The following is a 21,870-nucleotide window of genomic DNA, read 5'->3' as shown; positions in this document are numbered from 1 at the left end:
TATCTGCTTTGGTGAAATGTCTGTATATTTTGCCCATTTTAAAAATTGGATTGTTTGCTTTCTTACTTTTGAGTTTTAAATGTTTTTGTGTATATCTTCAGAATATAAATTTATAAATTTTTCATCAGTTATTTGACCACAAATATTTTTTCATGGAATATGACTTGGTTTATATTATTATAAGGTTATCTTTCAGGGAACAAAAGTTTTTATTTTTGATAAAGTCATATTTAACAATTTTCCTTTCTTGGAGTGAGCTCTTGGTGTTTTATCTAAGGTTGCCCTTTCTCCATCCATCAAAGTGCCCTTACACTTCAATGAAAAATCAGCTGATATGCTTAGGCAGGTTTCTGCTCTATCTTCTGTCTGGCTCTGATGATCCACATGTCTATCCTTTTCTCACTACTACATTGTCTTGATTACTATGCAATTCTAGTAAGTCTTGAAATCTAATAATGTGAATATTGTGATTTTGTTGTTTTAGAATTGTTTTGGATGTTCTATTTACTTTGGTGTAGTATAATACACTTTAGAGTCAAAAGTTTACAAAAATATTTTGTAACTACAAAATATTTTCTAGAATTTTGTTAGAGATTACACTGAATCTATAGATCAAATTGAGAGAATCATCATCATAACTCTGTAAGTTTTCCATTCTATGAACATGGTTTATTTCTCCATTTATTTGGATCTTATTCCTTTCCTTATTGCATTATAGGCTTCCATTGTAACGATCTGCATATATTTTGTTAAGTTTATAACTAATTAATTTACTTTCTTAAAAGTTAACAATTTGCCTTTATTAGACTTTTTTAGCTTAGCATAGTACTCTCTAACTCCATCCATATTGTTGTAAATGGTAAGATTTCATTGTTTTTTATGACAGAAATATTTCATTGTACATATATACCACTTCTTCTTTATCCATTCATCAATCAATGGACATTTGGGCTCTTTCCATAATTTGGCTATTGTTGATCATGCTGCTATAAACATTGGGATGTATGTTTCCTTGTAAGTCTGTATTTTTGTATCCTTTAGTAAATACCTAGTATTGCAATTGCTGGATTGTAAAGTAGTTCTATTTTGTTTTACTTTTTGAGGAAACTCTGTGCTGTTTTCCAGAGTGGCTGCACTAGTTTGCATTCCCACCAATAGTGCAAGAGAGTTCCTCTTTCCACACATCTTTGCCAACACCTACTGTTTCTTGTGTTTTTGATTTTACCCATTCTGACTGGTGTGAGGTGATATCTTATTGTAAATTTAATTTGTATTTCCCTGATGATGATCAATGTTGAGCATCTTTTCATGTGTCTGTTAGTCATCTGGATGTCTTCTTTGGAAAAATGTCTATTCATATATTCTGCCCATTATTTAATTCAAGTATTCATTTTTTGAATGTTTTTTATAAGTTCTTCATATATGTTGAATACTAGTCCTTTAACGCATATGTCATTTGCAAATATCTTCTATTTCATAGGTCACTTTTTACTTTTGTTGATTGTTTCCTTCACTGTGCAAAAGCTTTTTATTTTTTTATTTTTGATGAAGTCCCAATAGTTCACTTTTTCTTTCATTTTCTTGCCTGAGGAGACATATCTTAAAAGAACTTACTACAGCTGATGTCAAAGATAGTAATGCCTGTGTTCTCCTCTAGGATTTTGATGATTTCATGTCTCACATGTCTTTAGCTCATTTTGAGTTTATTTTTGTGTATGGTATATACCATATGATTCTACTCATATGTGGGATTTCAGGAACAAAGGAGCATAGCAGAAAAAAGAGAGAGAGGCAAACTGGGAAACAGACACTTAACTATGGAGAACAAATTGATGGTTATCAGAGGGGAGGTGGTTGGAAGATCAATTAAATAGGTGATGGAGATTAAGGGGTGCATTTATTGTGGTAAGCACCAGGTGTTGTATGGAAGTGTTGAATCACTAAATTGTACACCTGAAGCTAATATTATTAGTGTAATATTAGTGTAATACTAATATTAATTGGAATAAATAAAAACAAAAAATTTAGCAATTTTGCTGATATATTTGACATATAGTAACCTGTACATACTAAAAATGTACAGTTTGAAAAATTTCAACATAGGTACACATATGAAGCTTTCACCCAAATCATGATGATGAATCCATCCATCCATCATCTGTGAAAGTTAATTTTGATCCTTGTTTTTGTTTTTGACTTTTTGTTCTAGTAAGAGCTCTTAATGTGAGATGTACCATTTTAACACATTTCTAAGTATACAATATGGTATCAGTAACAGTGCTGTACATCAGATCTCTAGAATTTATGAATAAAGTTAATCCACTTTTTGAAGTTGTAAATGTGGCCCTTTAAAATTTTTCAAATACAAATTTTGAAGCTATAAATGTGGGGAATTTTACTTTTTGTTTTATTTTTATTTATTTCATTTGAAAGAGAGAGAGAGCAAGCATAAGCAGGGGATAGAGGCAGAGGCAGAGGAAGAAGCAGACTCCCTGCTAAGCCAGGAGCCCTATATAGGGCTCAAGCCCTGGAACTGGAGATTATGACCTGAACTAAAGGCAGATACTTAACCATCTGAGCCACCCAGATGCCCCTATACATGTGGGATTTGTAAACAAACTTCAGATACAACTTTTTCATTGCATATATGTAGAGATCAAGATGACTTTTATATATTGACCTTTTGTCCTATGACCTTGCTAAACTCATTCATTAATTCCAGGATTTATTTTTTAAGTAAAATCTTTGGGATTTTCTATACTCATAATCATGTCTTCGGTAAACACATACATTTTATTTCTTCCTTCCCAATGTTTTTCTTTTTTTTTTTCCTCCAGCCAAATTTATTGAACATAAAAAATTTCTATATACTAAGTGACCTGGATCTGCTACTTCAAAACATGATCCTTTCTTACTAATATTTTGATAATTCAGTCTATTAAGTGTCAAAAGAAGCTTACTCTAATACAAAAGTGCCCAATGCACAACAAATAAATGGCCTACCTACTGGAACTTTAAAGTTCTACAAGATAATTAGCATAGGTAGGATGGAGCCCCTATGACAGGCTACTGGAGAAGTGATATGAGATTTTTAAGAGGTCATTTTGCACACTGCAACCATGATGCTGTCTTGTTTCTGGATCATAATGCTCCCATTATTGATTCTAGACACACCACAAGAATATCAGTGGGGTCTGAGATTAGCTTCCTGCTTGCTAATCTAGAACAGATATGAATCCAGCATGCTCATTTGACAAGGTCTCACAGGAGCCCAAATTAAGTCCTTGTGAATCTGTGCACAAGATTCTAACAATGGAAGGATTCTTCATTGTGTCCTCCAAATGCTGCTCCAATGTCACTTCCATCCTGCCCACTGCCCACCTGGTCTGGGATCCCTCAATGCCTCTGATATTTGTCTTTTTTGTTTTTTTCCTCTTTTACTGCACTATCTAGGACTTCCAGTACCATGCTGAATCCAGTATCATCCTGAAATTAGGAGAAAAGAATTTGGATTCTCACTATTATTCTTGTTCTAAACTTTAGTTTTTTCATAGAAACTCTTTATTGAGTCAAGAAATTTCCTTTCTTTTCTGAGGTTGATGAGACTTCGTTGATGAGACTTCTTATCATGAATGGAGTGGTTTTTTTTTTTTTTCTGCTTATATTGATATGGTTTTTCTTCTTTAGCAACTTAATAAGGTATTTACATGAATTATACTTGATACTTGAAATGTTGAAATAGCTTCATGTTTTCTTGCATAAACCAACCTTGTCATGCTATATTACCTTTTTAAATATTGTTGGATTTTTTTTGCAAATATTTTGTCAAGGATTTTTGCTTTTATGTTCAAGGCGAAAATAGGAATGTAGCTTTCTTGTACAGGTTTTGTTTGATTTTGGATTCAATTTTTTTCTCAATTGTTTTTCTGTTTTCAACTTCACTCATTTCTGCTGTTCCTTTTATTAGTTTCTCCTCTGTTTGCTCTAGGTATAACCTAGTTTTTCTTTCTCTAGTTTCTTTTTTTTTCTTTCTCTAGTTCTTAAGTTGAATCTTACATTATTGGTTTTAGACATTTCCTTTTTTCCTTATATGTGCATTTAATGCTACAATTTTTCCACTAAGAACTAATTCAGCTGCATCCCAAAATTTTGACAAGATATATCAACCGTTTTCATTGAGGTTAACATATCTTAAAATTTCTCTTGTGATATTCTTTCTTTGACTCAAGGATTATTATGCTTTTTTTTTTTTTTAATTTCCAATATCTTGAGATTCTCCTGTTAACTTTTAACTAATTCCCACTTTGGTCTAAGAACATACATTGTAAGATTTTTATTATTTTAAATATGTAAGACTTTGTTTGATGGCCCAGAATATGATCTGTCTTGATTAATGTTTCGTGTACATTTGGGGAAAATGTGTAGTCCACTGTTGTTGGGTAGAATTATTTATAAATATTATAAATACTTATTAGGTGAAGTTCACTCAGTTGATAGTGCTTTTCAGGGTATCTATATCATTATAGGTTTTCTTCCCACTTATTTTATTAATTACTTAAGAAGGAACATTGAAATCACCAAAAATCGTGAATTTGCCCTTTTCTCTTTTGTGCATATCAGCTTTTGCTTCATACATTATGAAATTCTTTTGATGCATACACACTTAGATTTTTGTATATTCTTAATTAACCTCTATATCATTGTGTAATACCTTCTTAATCCTGAACTTTCTTCCTTGGTCCTATGTATTATTTATCTAAAATTAACAGAGCTACTCCAACTTTCTTTAGGATAGGATTTGTGTGTATCTTTCTTATCCTTTTACTTTCAACCTAGGTCTTTACATTTAAAGTAGGCTTATTGTAGACTGCACAGAATTTGATTATGTTTTGTGCATTCTGACAATCTTTTTTTTTTTAAACTGGTGAGCTTAAAGCCTTCATATATACTATAGTTATTGACATAATTAAATTAAAATGTAACATTGGAGATATCTAGTTATGTTTTCCATTTTTTTTAAATATATATATATTTTTTTTTATGATAGTCACACAGGGAGAGAGAGAAAGAGGCAGAGACACAGGCAGAGGGAGAAGCAGGCTCCATGCACTGGGAGCCCGACGTGGGACTCGATCCTGGCTCTCCAGGATCGCGCCCTGGGCCAAAGGCAGGCGCCAAACCGCTGCGCCACCCAGGGATCCCATGTTTTCCATTTTTTTATCCCTCCTCCTTACTCTTTTCTGCCTTCTTGAGTTTGGGCATTTTAAATATTTTTTTTTTAATTTTTATTTATTTATGATAGTCACAGAGAGAGAAAGAGAGAGAGGCAGAGACATAGGCAGAGGGAGAAGCAGGCTCCATGCACCAGAAGCCCGATGCGGGACTCGATCCCGGGTCTCCAGGATCACGCCCTGGGCCAAAGGCAGGCGCCGAACCGCTGCGCCACCCAGGGATCCTGGGCATTTTAAAATATAAAACTGTTTACTTTCACTTTAAAATTTTTTTTAAATAAACTATTTTCAGAGCAGTTTTAATTAAGTTCTCAAAAAAAAATTCAGAATTAAGTAAAGATTTCCGTATACCACACACTTACAACCTTTTCTACTATAGATATCCCAGCTACCATGGCACATTTGTTACAATTGATTAATCTACATGGACACATCATTAGCACCCAAAGTCTGTAACTTACAGTAGGAGTCACTCTTGATGTTATACATTCTATGGGTTATGACAAATGTATTTTTTAAATTTAAATTAAATTGGCCAACATATAGTACCTCATCAGTTTCAGATGTAGAGTTCAGTAATGCATCGTTGCACATAACACCCAGTGCTCATCACATCACATGCCCTCTTTAATGCCCATCACCCAGTTACCCCACCCCCACCCACTCCCAGCAACCTTCAACTTGTTTCCTAGAGTTAAGAGTCTCTCCTGGTTTATCTCCCTCTATGACTTCTTCACATTCAATCTTCTCTCCATTTCCCTATGATTCTCTGAGCTTTTTCTAATATTCCACATAAGAGTGAAACCATATAATTGTCTTTCTCTGAATGACTTATTTTGTTTAGTGTAATACCCTCCAGTTCCATCCACAGTCATGACAAATGTATAGTGACATGTACCCCCTATTGTAGTATCATACAGAATAGTATTACTATCCTAGAAATCCTCTGTACTTCACCTATTCATCACTTGCTCACCACAACCCCTGGAAACCACAGATTTTTTTCTTGCTGTCTCCATAGTTTTGCCTTTCCCAGAATGGCATAGAGTTGGATTCGTGTAGTATTTAGTTTTTTTCATAGTGGCTTCCTTCACTTAGTAATATGCATTTAAGTTCTCTCCTTATCTTTTCATGGATTGATAGCTCATTTCTTTACAGTGTTGAATACTATTCCATTGTCTGAATGTTCCATATTTTATTTATCCATTCACCTACTTAAGGACATCTTGATTGCCTCCAAATTTTGGCAGTTGTGAATATAGCTGTTATAAACATGTGCAGGGTTTTTTGTGGACATAAAGTTTCAATTTATTTGGATAAATATTAAGGAGCACAATTGCTGGAAGAGTACGTGTGGTTTTATAAAAAAAAAAACTGCCAAACTATCTTCCAAACTGCCTATATAATTTTGCACTTCCCAACATCAGTGAATGGGAGTTCCTTTTGCACCACATCTTTATCAACATTTGGTGTTAGTGTTTCAAGTTTGGCCCATTCATTGGTTTAATTTGCAATTCCCTAATGACATACAATGCTGAACATTTTATTTGCCATACACCTATCATCTGTAGGGATATGTCTGTCAGATGTTCTGCCCATTTTTTTTTCTTTCTTTTTTTCCCTCCCCCACCCCAACCACCCCCGCCCCTCACCCCAGGGACCCGCCCGGGGCTGTTCTGCCCATTTTAAAACTGAGTTGTTTTCTTATTATTTTATTTGCTTTATGCAGATTTTAGCTTCTGATTTATTTCACCTTCCACCTGTCTAAAAGAACTTCTTTGAACATTTCTTACAAGATGGGTATCCTGGCCATATATCCCCTCAATTTCTTTTCATTCTTTCCTTTACAAAAAAAAAAAAAAAAAAAAAAGACATTTTATTTATTTGAGAGAGAGAGAGAATGGGGCAGAGAGACAGCATGAGCAGGGAGGGGGAGAGGGAAAACCAGACTCCCTGCTGAGCAGGGAGCCTGGTCTGGGGCTCAATCCCAGGACCCTGAGGTCATGACCTGAGCCAAAAGCAGATGTTTAACCAACTAAGCCATTTAGGTGCCCCCAGTCTTTGCTTTTTATTTTAATCTGAGAAAGTCTTTATTTCTCCTTCACTTTTAAGGAATGATTGGGCAGTATACATATTTCTAGGTTGGCATGTATTTTCTCTGTGTTTTAAATATTTCACTTTACTATCTTCTACCGCCTTATATGGTTCCTGAAGAAAAGGCAGATGTACTTTGATTTTATGTCAGTAAGACATTTTTCATCTGACTTCTTTCAAGAGTTATTCTTAATATTGGATTTTTAAAGTTTAAATACTACATTTTTGCATTTATTATGCATGGTGTTCTCTGAGCTTCCTGACATGTGGTTTGATGCCTAATATTAATTTTGGAAAATTCTTAAGTAGTATTACTTCAAATATTGTTTGTTCCTTTTTTCCTTCTCCTTCTGGTATTCGCATTACAGGTATGTTATGCTTTTTTGTAGTTGTCCTACAGTTATTGGATATTCTTGGGGTTTATTTCTTTACTTTTTCTTTTTGCCTTTTAATTTAGGTATTTCTATGTGTGTATTCTCAAGCTCTAATTCCTCAAGAATGTCGTTACTAATGAGCCCATCAAAGGCATTCTTCATTTATGTCACATTATTTTCACCTCTAACATTTTTAGAAATACTTTCTGAGCATTTTCATTTCCCTGCTTCATTATCTATTGTCTATCTGTTCTTATATATTATCTATATGTACTATCTATCTATCTATCCCTTAGCATTTTAATCATAGGTTTTAAAATTAAAATTTCTTATCTGATATTTCCACCATTCTTGCAATGTCTGACTAATTCCAATGCCTCTTAAATCTCTTCAAACCGTTTTTTGCTAGTGTGCCTTGTAATTTCTTGATGAAAGACTGACATGATATACTAGATAAAAGGAATTCCAGTAAATAGGCCTTTAGTAATGTGCAATAAGCAGGTAGGGGGAAGAGATGCATTCTGTAGTCCTCTGAGTAGATCTGTGTTTTTTACTGATCCTGTGTCCCTGGTCAGCAGTGCTTCTCTGTTCCCCACTTGAAACAGACTGATGTCTTGAAACAGACTGATGTCTACAGGTTGCTGAACTTGGCTCATCCATTCTCCCAGGAAGATTGGCTCTGGTTAAAAAGCTTCTCCTCTTAATGATGACAATTCTTTTTAAAAACAATCCTCTTTAAGAATAACAGAATACTCTGACATACTTCAAAATGGTTACTTTTCCATAACGAAAAATGGTTACTTTTTTCCCCTTCCTCTGCCAAAGCAGCAGCAGTATTTTTCCCCAATATTCACTGTGAGGACCTGGTAAAGTTCCTAGAGGTAAAACTCATATAAGTGTGGGTCGCTTCTATGAGTGGGTCTCCCTAGAGTTTTTAACTCTCAGACTTGTGCACACTGAGCCTATAGCCATTCATCGATTGCAGTGCAGGATTTCCTACTCCAGTGCCATATCCCCTTGGCAGTTCTGCTGGTGAGTTTCTGCTCTGGAAAACTGGGACTCTGTACCTGCTTATGTGACTCTCTCTAATTTGAAGGAGTAGCTATTTGCTCTATGACCTCACTTCTCTGATGGATCTAAGAATACTTGTTGATTTTTCAGTTTTTCAGCTTTATGCTTGTTGGGACACAATGGGATTTCTGAACTTCTTACATGTTGCACCAGAAACTGAAGTCTATGCCTCTACTTTTAAAGCTATATTTTATTTCTTCAAGTGACTCACTCATTATTTACACCTCTATTTTAATTATTTTTAGTGTCTGCATGGAGTTTAAAATATAGGCCTACCTCATTTTATTGCATAGCAGATACTGAGATTTTTATAAATTGAAGGTTTGTGGCAGCCCTTTGTCCAGCAAGTCTATCAGCACCATTTTTCCAATAGCATCTGCTCACTTCATGTCAGTGTCACATTTTAGTTATTCTCAGAATGTTTATAACTTTTTCATTATTATTATATTTTTATGGTGATCTGTGATCAGTGATTATGACTAGGTGAAAGCTTAGTGATTGTTAGTATTTTTCAGTAATAAAGTAGTCTTTAAAGTATATACTTTTTTTAAAGACATAATGCTATTGCAACTTAGACTACAGTAGAGTGTAAACCTAACTTTTATATATGCTGAGGAACTAGAAACTTCATTTATTGCAATATTTATTTTATGGCAGTTGTTCAGGTCCAAACCTGCAACATCTCCAAGGTATTACTTCTGTAGACCCCCTTAAGTAATTTTGTCCACCTGCATTAATACTATACCTCTTTAAATGTGATGTCAAAACCTGATAATAGTCCTAATTCCTTTCCTCTGTCTTATGTCATTGTAGTCATTTCACTTTTATACACATCATAACACATAGTATAATGTGACTACTGTTGCTTTAAATATTATTTTTAGCTTTTTTTTTTTAATTTTTATTTATTTATGATAGGCACACAGTGAGAGAGAGAGAGAGGCAGAGACACAGGCAGAGGGAGAAGCAGGCTCCATGCACCGGGAGCCCGACGTGGGATTCGATCCCGGGTTTCCAGGATTGCGCCCTGGGCCAAAGGCAGGCACTAAACTGCTGCGCCACCCAGGGATCCCTAAATATTATTTTTAAAATATGAGAATAGCTTACACTTCATCTTATTTCATTTCTAGTGTTTTGTTTCTTTGTGTAGATCCAAGTTTCCTCCCAGCATGATATCCTTTTCTCTGAAGAACTTTTGTATTTTTTGTATATTTGATTAACTGGCACCAAATTCCCTTAATTTTCCTTTTTTGGAAAATTAAAATATCTCCCACTTTTGAAGGATAGTTTCAGTGGATATAGAATTGTGGGTTGACAGTTGTTTTCTTTCAACACCTTAAAAATAGCATTCATTGTCTTCTTAGTTGCATAGTTTCTGGCAAGCTTATTGGTATAATTCTTATCTTTATTTCTCTATTTGTAATCTTCCCCTACCACTGTTACTGTGGCTGCCTTTGAGACTTTCTCTTTGTTATTGTTTTCATTCAGTTTAATACAACTTGGCAAGGTGTTGGGAGTTTTTGTTGGTTTGTTTGTTTTGGACTTTTTCTGCTTGATCTTTTCTGGTCATGAATCTTTTTTGGTGTATCATTAGTTTAGTTTTGGAAAGTTTTCTAAAATTATTTCTTCAAGTGTTTCTTCTGCCCTGTTCTCTCTTTGTTTTATTTCTGGGAATCCAATTACACATATGTTGTATCATTTAATGTTGTCTTATTGCTCTTTGGTGCTCTGTTCTGGTTTATTTCCCATTCTATGTTTGGATTACGTGTTTTGTATTGACCTATTTTTGTGGTCACTGACTTACTTTCTTTGGTTGTATTACATGTAATATGAAGTACAGTAATGACATTTTCTGTAGAAATGTCTGTGGAAATTCCTGTAAATTTTCTGTAGAAATTTTATTTCTAGCTTATCTGAATTTGTCTGTTGCTTCCAAGTCCAGCTTGAAGGTTCAGGAACTGAAAGTTCAGTGCTCCCATGGAATAAAAGAAGAGACAGACACAAAATAGTGTGGAGATCAGGGGACCAACACAAAGCCTGTGAAGGTCCCAAACTTATAAAGGCTGCTGCTTTTATTAGGTGCATTGCTTAACCCTAGTGTTTGAAAGAAAGATCTCTACATTAGATAAGTCTGGTAATACAAAGAGGCAGGCTGAAAATGACTTCTAACAAACACACCTCCCATATAAGGTGTACAAGGAAGTTTGAAGTATGACAAACAGTCCATTCTGGTGTTCCAGTTGGTTGCATTCTGCATACTTCTAGAAACTTGTGTTTGTCATGCCATAGGATCGTATATTAACAGCTTCTTTTCTTAAATCTATGTATGGTACAGCAAGCCTGTTTTGCACATCTGTCTTACAGTTTTCATCTCTCCTGAAACTACCCATGTATCTTGCATGTTGTTGACATTTTTTGTCAAAGGCTTTAATATAATATGTAATAATCATGGTTACTCTAAAATCCTTATCTTAAAGCTTTCACATCTATGTTGTCTAGCTGTGATGAGTGATTTCTCAGTTCAGGTTTTTTTATGCTTTTTGATATGCATTACCATTTTTTGTTGAATACCTGTCATTATATATAACAGTAGATACTGTACTATGACAGTAGATACTGTAAGTTCTTTTTGTGTTTCATGGTAAGAATACACTTTCTTCTGTTAGGCCTTTACTATGGGGATTTGTATTAATCTAGTCAGGGTTCAATATGGGTTTGAAGTTTATTTTTTAAAGTTTTTTTAAAAGATTTTATTTATTATTTATTCATGACAGAGAGAGAGAGAGAGAGAGAGAGAGGCAGAGACACAGACAGAGGGATAAGCAGGCTCCATACAGGGAGCCTGACATGGGACTCGATCCCAGGACTCCAGGATCACGCCCTGGGCCGAAGGCTGGGCTAAACCACTGAGCCACCTGGGCTGCCTGGGTTTGAAGTTTATTATGGTTCTAGTTACCAAAGTTAGAATATAGTAATGCTATGGGTTCCAGAGACTCACAATGCCTCTAGTAGAGGTTTTCTCCACCTCACACAGTTGGCAAATTGGACATGGTATCTTTTTGTTGTAAATTTTTTGTGTGTACTATTCATTGTGGAGATTTTATTTTATTTTATTTTATTTTATTTTATTTTATTTTATTATTTTTGATTGTGGGGATTTTAAAGGGAACTTTGGGCTCTACCCACTAGATGCCAGTAATACCCTTCAAATTGTGACAACCAAAATTGTCTCTAACAGTACCAAATTTTCCTAGTTGAGTTGGGGTAGCCCTCAGTTGAGAAGCACTACTTTAAAGATATTCTGTTTTACTTCTTGGTTTAGCTCTAGGTCCTCTCTTTGTGCTGTTTCCCAAAGAGTCTCTATCTCTTTCATATCTTTAGCTGTATTGTCACCTACACTTATGATCCTAAGGGCCTTTGCACATATATTTTCACTCACATTTGGCTTTTATCATCTAGTTAAAACTACTTTATCTTCATACCAATTTATATGGCCTCTAGTAGAATCTGCCTTGGATAAACATGCACAGGTCCTGTTTCCCTTTGTGCTTGTGCCTACCTCTACGCAGAATCTGTCTCAGTTGTTTGGCTTGTGACCTCAATTTTCTAATGTTTCAACACAAGTCATTAATGTTTAGTTTGTCTAGCAGTTTTCTTGTGATAGGAGGGCAGCAACAATCTTTACAGCTTTCCACATTTCTTAACTGAAATGGGAAGACCTAATTATATTTATCATGTTCCTGCATGTCCCCAAAATGTCTTCATTGGCTATTAATTTTTTCAACCTGGAAGTGGGTCAAGGATGCCCCATTCTAGTTAATTTTTGTATTTTACTCACCTTTCATGTATAATCATTTCAAATTATTTTCTCCTAAGAAACTAAGATTATTTGAATAGCCCAAGATCATTGTTTTACATAATGTTTACTGAACATATTTGTCTAACATTCTTCCATGGTTCCTTGCAGATTAAGTGTTTCTGGGAGGGAAGCTGTTGTGTCCTTAAGTGGTTCTCATCTAAAAATGCATGAGACCCATGGCCACCGTTTGGTTGTTTGGTTAATGTGTCTGCTAAATATTTACCTTGTAAAGATACTTTTTTTTTCTTTTGCATTTAGGAACAATATATGGGGTAGAGCTTTGTTGGTATATGAATACTCTCTTCCCAAAAGTTTTTATCTTAGTTATTTTAGATGCTAAAATTGATGCATCTAAAATTGATGCATCTAGCATCTATTGATGATTCTTTCTTGATTCAGTTAGTGTCACAGTGTCTAGAGTGGTTATTTTCTACCTTTCCCTTTAGGTCTCTCCAGAAAAGATAAGTAGTGTTAAATGGCATTCTTTAAAATCAAGAAGGTTTCTCCCATCCTCTTGTTAGCCTTAGAGTATTGGCTGTTATCCTTAGGCATTGAGACCGTAAAATGGCTATGCAAATGGGAACTGTATTCAAATCATGTCCAGAAGCAGAAAAAGCATATTTTTCTTCCATGTTTCTTCTAGAGCAAGAAATATTTTCATAGATTCTCCTAGGAGTCTTTCTCATTTCATTGGCCAGAATTGGAGCACATATCTTATGCTAACCAATCAGAGAGAGGAGAATAAGATAAAAGTGTGATAATTTTGGACCAAATATGGGTAAGCCATATTTGAGCCAGAACCTCTGATGTATTTGTCTTTTAAAAGAGACAACATGGTTGACAAATCCTGAATTTTTAATGGGAACTGAGAAGTAGGGCTGCAGGGCATGGCTGGAAAACAAGGATGTAGGCTCTGAGTCTGGAGTACTCTCCTGCTTTTCCATCTTATTCCAAGCACCGCCTATCCTGCTATTGTGCACATATTATATTAGTGAGAAAAGTCTTAACTCACTTTTCTTTTCCTTTTATTTCCTCAGAAACATGGATTCTACTTTTGTGCAGAATGTTCCCAGTGAGCTTATCTGCCACATCTGCAAGGACTATTTCACAGACCCTTTCACCATTAGCTGTGGGCACAGCTTTTGTGCTCCTTGTATTTGCCTCTTGTGGGAAGATGCTCAGCATCCTGCTCGCTGCCCTGTGTGCAGGGCAGTATCTCCACGAATATACTTGGAAAAAATTATTTTTGCTGAGGAACAAGTTCATGCTATCAAAAAATCAATTTCCTGCCAGTTACCAAACTCTGCCAAGCAAGTCTGTAGGACGCACCAAACAGCAAAGGACCTCTTCTGTCCAATTGAAAAGAACCTGCTGTGTGGGCACTGCTCCCATTCCCCAGGGCATGCCACTCACAGACACTCACCAATATCGAAGGCTACTAAGCACTACAGGGTAAGTACTCCCACTATGAAATGTGGAGGATTCTGTGTCTTACCAGGCAATGAGCAAAAGTTGTTGATTTTAATTTTTATCTTCTTATGCTCAAGCACGTAAAATTTCAGAAACCAATCCAGGTACTGTTCTGAAAACTAGGGATAAAGCACAGAAGAAACCAGACACATATCTTTGCTCCCCTAAAGTTTAAATTCCATTGGGATGAGGGAGAGGAATGAGGATGAGCTGAGGAGGGCCTTGGTGTTTCATTGTAACTAACAGGGTGGGTAATCTCTAGAGGCAATGACAGTCATTAGCTACTTCTGACATGATGACAATGAGAATCTTTTAGTGATAGCAGATTTATAAACAATGTATTCTAATCATGCCATAGAAAAAAGTGATGGCTATCATTTCAAAATTAAATATGAGTCAAGATTCACTTCTGAAAATTGTCCGTGTTACATATAATATCAGAACTAGATTCCTCAGATAATGGACTGCATTTTCCAAATTCAGGAACTCTATTTTTAGTCAGTCTCCCACATTTGAATATTAGTGTTCTCAGGGAAAATCACTGACCTATCTGCTTTCTTTACTGTTTATTTTTCTCATGTCTATCCTCTTATTGCTTTTTGAGGTATCTGAAATATACTATATTTGTTTTTCTAGTTCTCAAATTTGTAGTTCTTTTACAGGAGAAACTTCTGATGCAAATGAGGTCTATTTGGAAAAACAAACAGAGAAATCAGAGAAATCTAAACAGAGAGTACAACTTATTTAGGGGATGGCAGGTAAGCAACAGGCCCTGTTTCCCTTGGAACCAACTTGGGACAGATATCATGGTAACTGACAGTAGAAGAACATATTAAATCCTAATATCCTCTGAATAGGTAATCAGAAAAAGAGCTAGATATGTTTCTCTACAGGGAAGGGAAACATGACCTTCAGTGCAAAATTTCCTATTGAGTTCATTGTGTAACTAAAAGATATTCCTGACTTTTCTGGATAAAGCAGTATCTACCACTAATACTTTATCAGGGATGAGGGTAAGTAGTTGGAAGCAATGGTGCAGACTAATAAATAAATGAAAAAGAAGGAAAAGAAGGAGGGGAAAAGGTAAGAAAGAAAACAAATGCATGGTTTCTTAGAAGTAGAAAGACATAAAGCTGTATGTAGTACTTCTATGATCTGAATGTTTGCTTCAGATCATTTGTATGTTCAAATTCTAACTCCCAAGGTGATAGCAACAGAAGGTGGGGGGTTTGAGAGGTGACTAGGTCACAAGGCCAGAGTCCTCAGGTACAGGACAAGTGTCCTTGTAAAAGAGACCCTAGAAATGTCCCTTGTCCCATCTGCCATATGAGGACATAACAAAAAGATGGCTATCTAGGAAGTTGGCTCTCACCAGATACCAAATCAATCAGCACCAAACGTAGACCTCCCAGGATATAGAATGGTGAGAAATTAATTTCTATGTTTATTAGCTACCCAGTCTATGGTGTTTTTGTTAAAGCAACCCAAACAGACTAAGACAAGAACACTGTCCATAGCACACAGACCATAGATAATGAAAGAAGAATAAAACCATCCAGATACATGTCCTAATTAAACCAATGTCATTTCAGGGTTTTATAAATCTACGGATGATAATGATCAGAGCTGAATACCCTAAGGTATACCAATATCTCCATGAAGAAAAGCAAAAACATTTAGAGACCCTGGCAATTGAAGGCAAGATCATTTTTAATCAACTCCAGAGAAATGTAGCTAGAATGCGTCACATGGGAAAACTCCTAAGAAAAATGTATCAGGAGCTAAAGGAAATGTGCTACAAAACAGACACGGACCTGTTCTGGGTAAGGACTGCCAGGGTGCCAAACATCAGCAGCTGAGGAAGGATGCCAGGGTGTCAAACACCTGCTGCTCAGCCATCATTTATAGCCACTGAAGTCTGTATCCCTTTTGACATCCATTATTTTTCTGTTTCCAAGGTCCAAAGTTTACCTCCTTTAGCTTATGATGGCAGGCTTTGCTCCTCCAGTATAACTTGGAGGCCTCGAGTCACATTCACTTTGTGCAGAAGGGCGATTATGTAGAAAGTTTCATGGAACAGATCCAGGGAGGAAAAAAGTTCCTTCTCAATTCTACTAAATTTTCAGTTTCTAACCAATGGCAACAGAGTAGCTTGTGAATAGATCGTTCCATTCTGATCTGCACTTGTCAATATATGGAAATGTGGGATATATCCATTCTTTCTATTTTGAAATTGTAGATGTGAAGCCCACACGGCCTCAGAAGAACTTTGGGGAAACCTCTGTGAATCTTGCTGTAGATTAGAACAAACACAGCCAGTCGTTTATTCTCATAATGTCTTCTGTTTTAAATTTTATGATGCTCATTATTTTATCAACTCTATGTCATGTAAGACTGAGTTCCATCATTATAAGGATAAGGAAAAGGGCAAATGATTTTACTCCAGGAAGAAAAGTGGAGATAGAGAATTTTCTAGTCCAGTCTCATAGCCTCAGACTAGACTAAACAGGTAGAACTATCTTGGCTCAAAGCTAAGCCTCCCTCTCTTTCTCTTCACAGAATTTGGGAGACATCATGAAAAGGTAAGTTTGCCCCTCAATTCAAGTTGGTTTATGGTGACAGTGGCCAGGCTATTCCTGATGAGATGGACCCCCTTTTTTGTGACAAGTTTCTTTCTGTCTGCACTTATTTCTTATGTAAACAGTTATAGGTTTTATTTTGACCATCCTTAGGTAAAAGTCAGCATTGAGAGGGATATGGTTTCAGCTGCAAGTCTTCTTACAGAAGTTGCCAAAAGATGATTATTTTTCCAATATCCTAATTATTTGAGAATTATTCCAGGTCTCCTATGGGAAAGGCAAATAAGCTTAGAGAGGCAACAGGTGGAAGAATGGTGATAAGAGGGGACAGGGAAAGTCCCCAAGAAAGAGCATCCTACAGAATTGAAGCTCCATATGGACCAGGCAGCAAGTTCCAAAACTTTGGCACCTATTGGATTTTAGGAACTAAAAGAGAATGGCTGTGTGGCTCCCCTAGGGAAGCCAAAGATAGAAAAGAGACACAATTATGAGTGAAGTAACATATCTTACTGAGCAGGGTAGCTAATTATAAGGTACAAGAATAACTACAGTATTCCTCAATTTGTGGAGTTGAATTCACATCCTTTGCACTTAACTGTAAGGATTCTGATGGAGCATCTTCAAGGAATCATTCATGATACCTCTGGACATGTTAGTAAGTGGCTCTTTTACTTTGCAGGAGTCAGTTAATGCAGTTGCACATTCCCCAGCCTATGAACCCTCAGCTGAACACATGGACCATCACAGGGATGTCCGAAAGGCTTAACAACTTCCGAGGTGAGAGGGGGCACCCTGGTAAGATCTCACTATTTCCTCCAGGAGGAGATACACCTGGAGGACTTCTCCTCATTTCTCTATTAGTCTTTTTGGAGAACAGGGAAGCAGGTAAATATGAATACCTTATAACTATATTTTATTATAATCAAATATGACTGTTTTCTTATGACAATTTGCAGTGAGTTTGAAACAAGCAAGCACTTGGCATCAAAACTACATACCGGGATCCCTGGGTGGCGCAGTGGTTTGGCGCCTGCCTTTGGCCCAGGGCGTGATCCTGGAGACCCGGGATCGAATCCCACGTCGGGCTCCCGGTGCATGGAGCCTGCTTCTCCCTCTGCCTGTATCTCTGCCTCTCTCTCTCTCTGTGACTATCATAAATAAATAAAAATTAAAAAAAAAAAACTACATACCAATTCAGTGTGTTTCAACTTACAGTTGTTAACTGTGGTTATATGTAGATGTTCAGATTCTCAGAAGCACCTTAAGTCGTTATTTAAATGTTTACCTAAACATTTAAGTTAAGGAATGTATTTGAAAAACCACAAGATTTTAAAAGGGGATAAAAATATATTTACAAACAATAGGTACAACCAGAAAACAAATGGAACATACAATTTGTTTTGTGGAAGGACTCTAAGACTGATGTAGATGGGGAGCCTGGCAGACAGGAGAAGCAGGCCTGGAATGGGAAAAGCTAAATTCGGATTCCATGGTGTATGAGTCAGAAATTCAGAGAGAGAAACCACTTCTAAAAAAAAGGCAAATATGGATTCTCAATTTATTTTACCTTTGCTTGTTTACATGTTTCATACTCATGTTTGGGCAAAGTGATCATTATTTAGGACTAATAAGAATAACAGTATCATATTTTTAAGTCATATGTAATATATTTATTATGGTTGTTATATTTATTTTATCTTGTGCTAGTTGATTAATGAGAAGACTTAAGTAAGTTGAAGGGCCATATTAGCATTTACTTGGGATCTATGAGCAGGCTCCTAAATTTTCAATGAGCTAGTGAAAATAAAGCCAGAGCTTGACATCCTACGTGTTTCTATATTCTCAAAATTGTCTTTCATCTAGTCGTATGAATAGACATTTACTTGCTCTGTAAATAGGCAAGAAGCCCTTACTGATGTGTCTCTGGATTTCCAGTGACACACTGTGTATAGTCACTTGTAATAAAGGACTATTCTGGAGCAGTTAGTAGAGGCTCTGTCATGAAAGCTAACTGTTCTATGTCCCAGAATTTTATGAGGAATTACTAAATGGTAAGTACCTTGAAATTGGGCCAGGGCGGGTGGGAGTGTTCTCAGGAAACAAAACAAATCAGTTTTGGTTTTATAGATCTGTTTGTTTTGCATTTGCCAGAACACTACTGTACTTGTCCCACAGAATTTTTAAGCTCTGGTCTTTGACTTCACTGTTTTCTTCTTACTGAAGTGTATATTACATTGGACCATAACATAAGCAATTATCGTGTGGCTCTGTTTGAAGACCTGATACATTTGCAATGCAGTTCCGACCATCAAGACATGCCCCACAGTCCAGCAAGTCTACAGTACACTCCTTTGTGGGGAGCTCAGACCTTCACCTCCGGCAAACATTACTGGGAGGTAGATGTGGGAAACTCTTGTAATTGGATTGTAGGACTTTGCAAGGAATCCTGGATCAATCGCAATGATATGCTGCTCAATTCTGAGGATATTTTCCTACTTCTGTGCATTAAAGTGAATGACCTTTGTCGTCTCTTCTCTGCCTCCCCGCCATTACTTCACTACATCCAAAGACCCCAGGGCTGGATAGGGGTGTTTCTAGATTATGAATGTGGTACGGTAAGCTTTGTGAATGTTGCCAAAAGCTCCCTCATTTGTAATTTCCTCTCATGCTCCTTTTCTTTCCCTCTCAGACCTTTCATTTGCTATGGACCCAAATGATCAGGAACAGCTCACAAACCTGACCAAGCTCTTGGGAATTTTAATAGTTGGGGAGGATCCTATTCTGGTGACTTCTCGAATGGGGAAATCACTTTTACCTCATGGATTTAAACTTCACCTTACCTCCAGGAGATATATTTGTATTATTTTTTAAAGTGGTGACAATGTGAAAGATGCACATTTGTCTTTTCTATTTTATTTAAATAAAAGCAATCTCTTTTATTACATTGTGTGAGATGTGTGCACTTTTCATTTGCTATGTGAGTCTCTTAATGGTGAAAAAAAATGCATGGGTGTGGAAATTAGCTAAATCAATGAACACCAAGCACAGAAAATTCTCCTTCCAGACAGTTCTTGTCAAAACCCAATGTCACAGTGGAATTCCTCTGGCTAAGTCCCTCCTCCCTCAGTTCTCCATTTACTGGACTTGATTAGGCCACAGGACCTTAAGAACAGTGCATCTCTTCCCTATGTAAACAGAATTCAGGTCTTTTCTAGTTTTCAAAGCACAAGATGGACAGCCAATGCCGGTCCTCTTCATAGCACATTCCAAAAAAGAAACACCAGCCCGGGAATATGAGAAGCACAACAGAATGCTTGATAAATAAATAAAGGAATGTATAAAAAATTATTAAAAGTAAAGGCTACAAGGGACACCTGCACCCCCATGTTTATAGCAGCAATGTCCCAATAGCCAAACTGTGGAAGGAGCCTCGGTGTCCATCGGAAGATGAATGGATAAGAAGCAGTGGTCTATGTATACAATGGAATATTACTCAGCTATTAGAAATGACAAATACCCACCATTTGCTTCAACATGGATGGAACTGGAGGGTATGATGCTGAGTGAAATAAGCCAATCGGAGAAGGACAAACATTATATGGTCTCATTCATTTGGGGAATATAAAAAACAGTGAAGGGGAATAAAGGGGAAAGGAGAAAAATGAGTGGGAAATATCAGAAAGGGAGACAGAACCTGAAAGGCTCCTAACTCTGGGAAACGAACTAGGGGTGGTGGATGGGGAGGTGGGTGGGGGGTGGGGGTGACTGGGTGGTGGGCACTGAGGTGGGCACTTGACAGGATGAGTACTGGGTGTTATTCTATATTTTGGCAAATTGAACACCAATAAAAAATACATTTATAAAAAAAAAGTAAAGGCTACAGAACCAACAAAAAGTTAAAATAATGTAGACACAATTAGAAAGGCAGGAAGTGCTGAGAAATACTATTGAATAAATAAATGAATTATGCTTTATGTTAATGTTCATACTCATGGGTCAGAAATTTCTTTTAACTGAAAAGAAAAAAAATATAGATTGTGTACAATTTGACTCTTCAGTGTTGCTGTGAGTAGTTCTCAATGACGTGCCCAGTATTCCAGCAATATAGACAAGTTTCACTGGAGTGATAGTAGTACAGGCAATAAGACCTTGATGCTTAGATACTGCAATGGCTTTAAGGAAATTACATAAATAGTCAAAATACACACATACACATATGTATATGTATATATGTATACACACACATTTTGGGGGATGTGTAAACTTCAGTTCTGAACCACACAAAATGTAAATAGCCAACAGTCAAACTTCATTTCACGAAATGCTTCAGACTTAGATCTTAGAAGTTTGCAAAGTAATCAGACACTAAAGTCATTCGTGCCTGGGATGTGAGGCACAAAATGATGACTAGAGCTAGCACTGCTGTATGAGAGTAAATCCCAAGTATTCTAATCACAAAGAAATAGTTTTTCTTTTCCTTTGTGTAAATAAAAATCAATCTCTCTCTTTCCCCCTCCCTTTCTCCTTCCATCCCTTCCTCTTCTGCCCCCCCCTCTCTTCCAAGACAATATTGAGTAGGGAATATTGTGGCAATTAAATTCACTTCCGTGAAAATGTAGTAGCAAAGAAACTGCTACAGCAAAGCAGACCTACAGTAAAGCAGAAGTGGCAGCAGGGGACATGGCCACCTGTGCCCCAAGAGAGAGCTCTTTCTTTCTGGCCGGAGGAACTAGGGGAAGGGGTCTCTGTTGTCCCAGTGTGGGGGTAAAATCTCCTTTACTGTCCTCTTCTCTGTTGCTTCTTTAACTTGAGAATATGCACAGGGCCAGCCTGGGAAGTAGGGTTAATTCTGGGAGAATCGCTGGCTTTCAAGGCTTGCTTTTAAACTGTATAGCAAGGAACCAGAGACTTGTAATGGGAATTGGATTTCTCCACAACTGAGGCAGTACCCTCTCATGTGCCAGGTATTTCCTGTAGTTTGAGGATTGTCTACTCAGGATGGCGGAAACTATCTCTAGCCCTGTGTGTGCAGTATCTGCTCCTTGGGGAGGTTCTCTCCCTGACCAGCAAGCATTCACTGATCTGCATCCCCTGTAGACTCCAGCTGTGGGCCTTCTGTAGCTCTCTAGAGTGCTCCCTCTGTGCAGTTCTACACTCAGCAGCACTCAGTCCTGGGAACTCCAGCCACCTTG

At 36.8% G+C, this 21,870-nt stretch overlaps 1 protein-coding gene and 1 pseudogene across 1 annotated transcript; one reads left to right on the top strand and one right to left on the bottom strand.

Moving 5' to 3' along the window:
- Positions 1-3,091: 3,091 nt before the first annotated feature.
- On the bottom strand, positions 3,092-3,365 carry LOC119864874 (annotated as a pseudogene).
- A 10,305-nt stretch (positions 3,366-13,670) lies between these two features.
- Positions 13,671-19,395, top strand: LOC485141 (tripartite motif-containing protein 77-like). The gene is made up of 6 exons (XM_038569337.1): positions 13,671-14,081; positions 14,762-14,857; positions 15,692-15,922; positions 16,659-16,681; positions 17,358-17,455; positions 18,902-19,395. Exons 1-6 carry the CDS (start codon positions 13,671-13,673, stop codon positions 19,393-19,395), a joined length of 1,353 nt encoding a protein of 450 aa, XP_038425265.1.
- Positions 19,396-21,870: the final 2,475 nt, after the last annotated feature.

The sequence above is a fragment of the Canis lupus genome, chromosome 21, assembly GCF_011100685.1.
Source record: "Canis lupus familiaris isolate Mischka breed German Shepherd chromosome 21, alternate assembly UU_Cfam_GSD_1.0, whole genome shotgun sequence".
Taxonomy (NCBI): domain Eukaryota; kingdom Metazoa; phylum Chordata; class Mammalia; order Carnivora; family Canidae; genus Canis; species Canis lupus.
The sequence above is the reverse complement of the archived record's forward strand: the minus strand, read 5'-3'. Positions and strand labels throughout refer to the sequence as shown.

Bases quoted from the DNA above. Each gene is read 5' to 3' on its own strand.
- LOC485141 (XM_038569337.1), top strand. From the start codon at position 13,671: ATGGATTCTACTTTTGTGCAGAATGTTCCCAGTGAGCTTATCTGCCAC. The intron at 14,858-15,691 runs GTAAGCAACAGG...ATGTCATTTCAG, and splicing joins ACTTATTTAGGGGATGGCAG to GGTTTTATAAATCTACGGAT. The intron at 16,682-17,357 runs GTAAGTTTGCCC...TTTACTTTGCAG, and splicing joins TTGGGAGACATCATGAAAAG to GAGTCAGTTAATGCAGTTGC.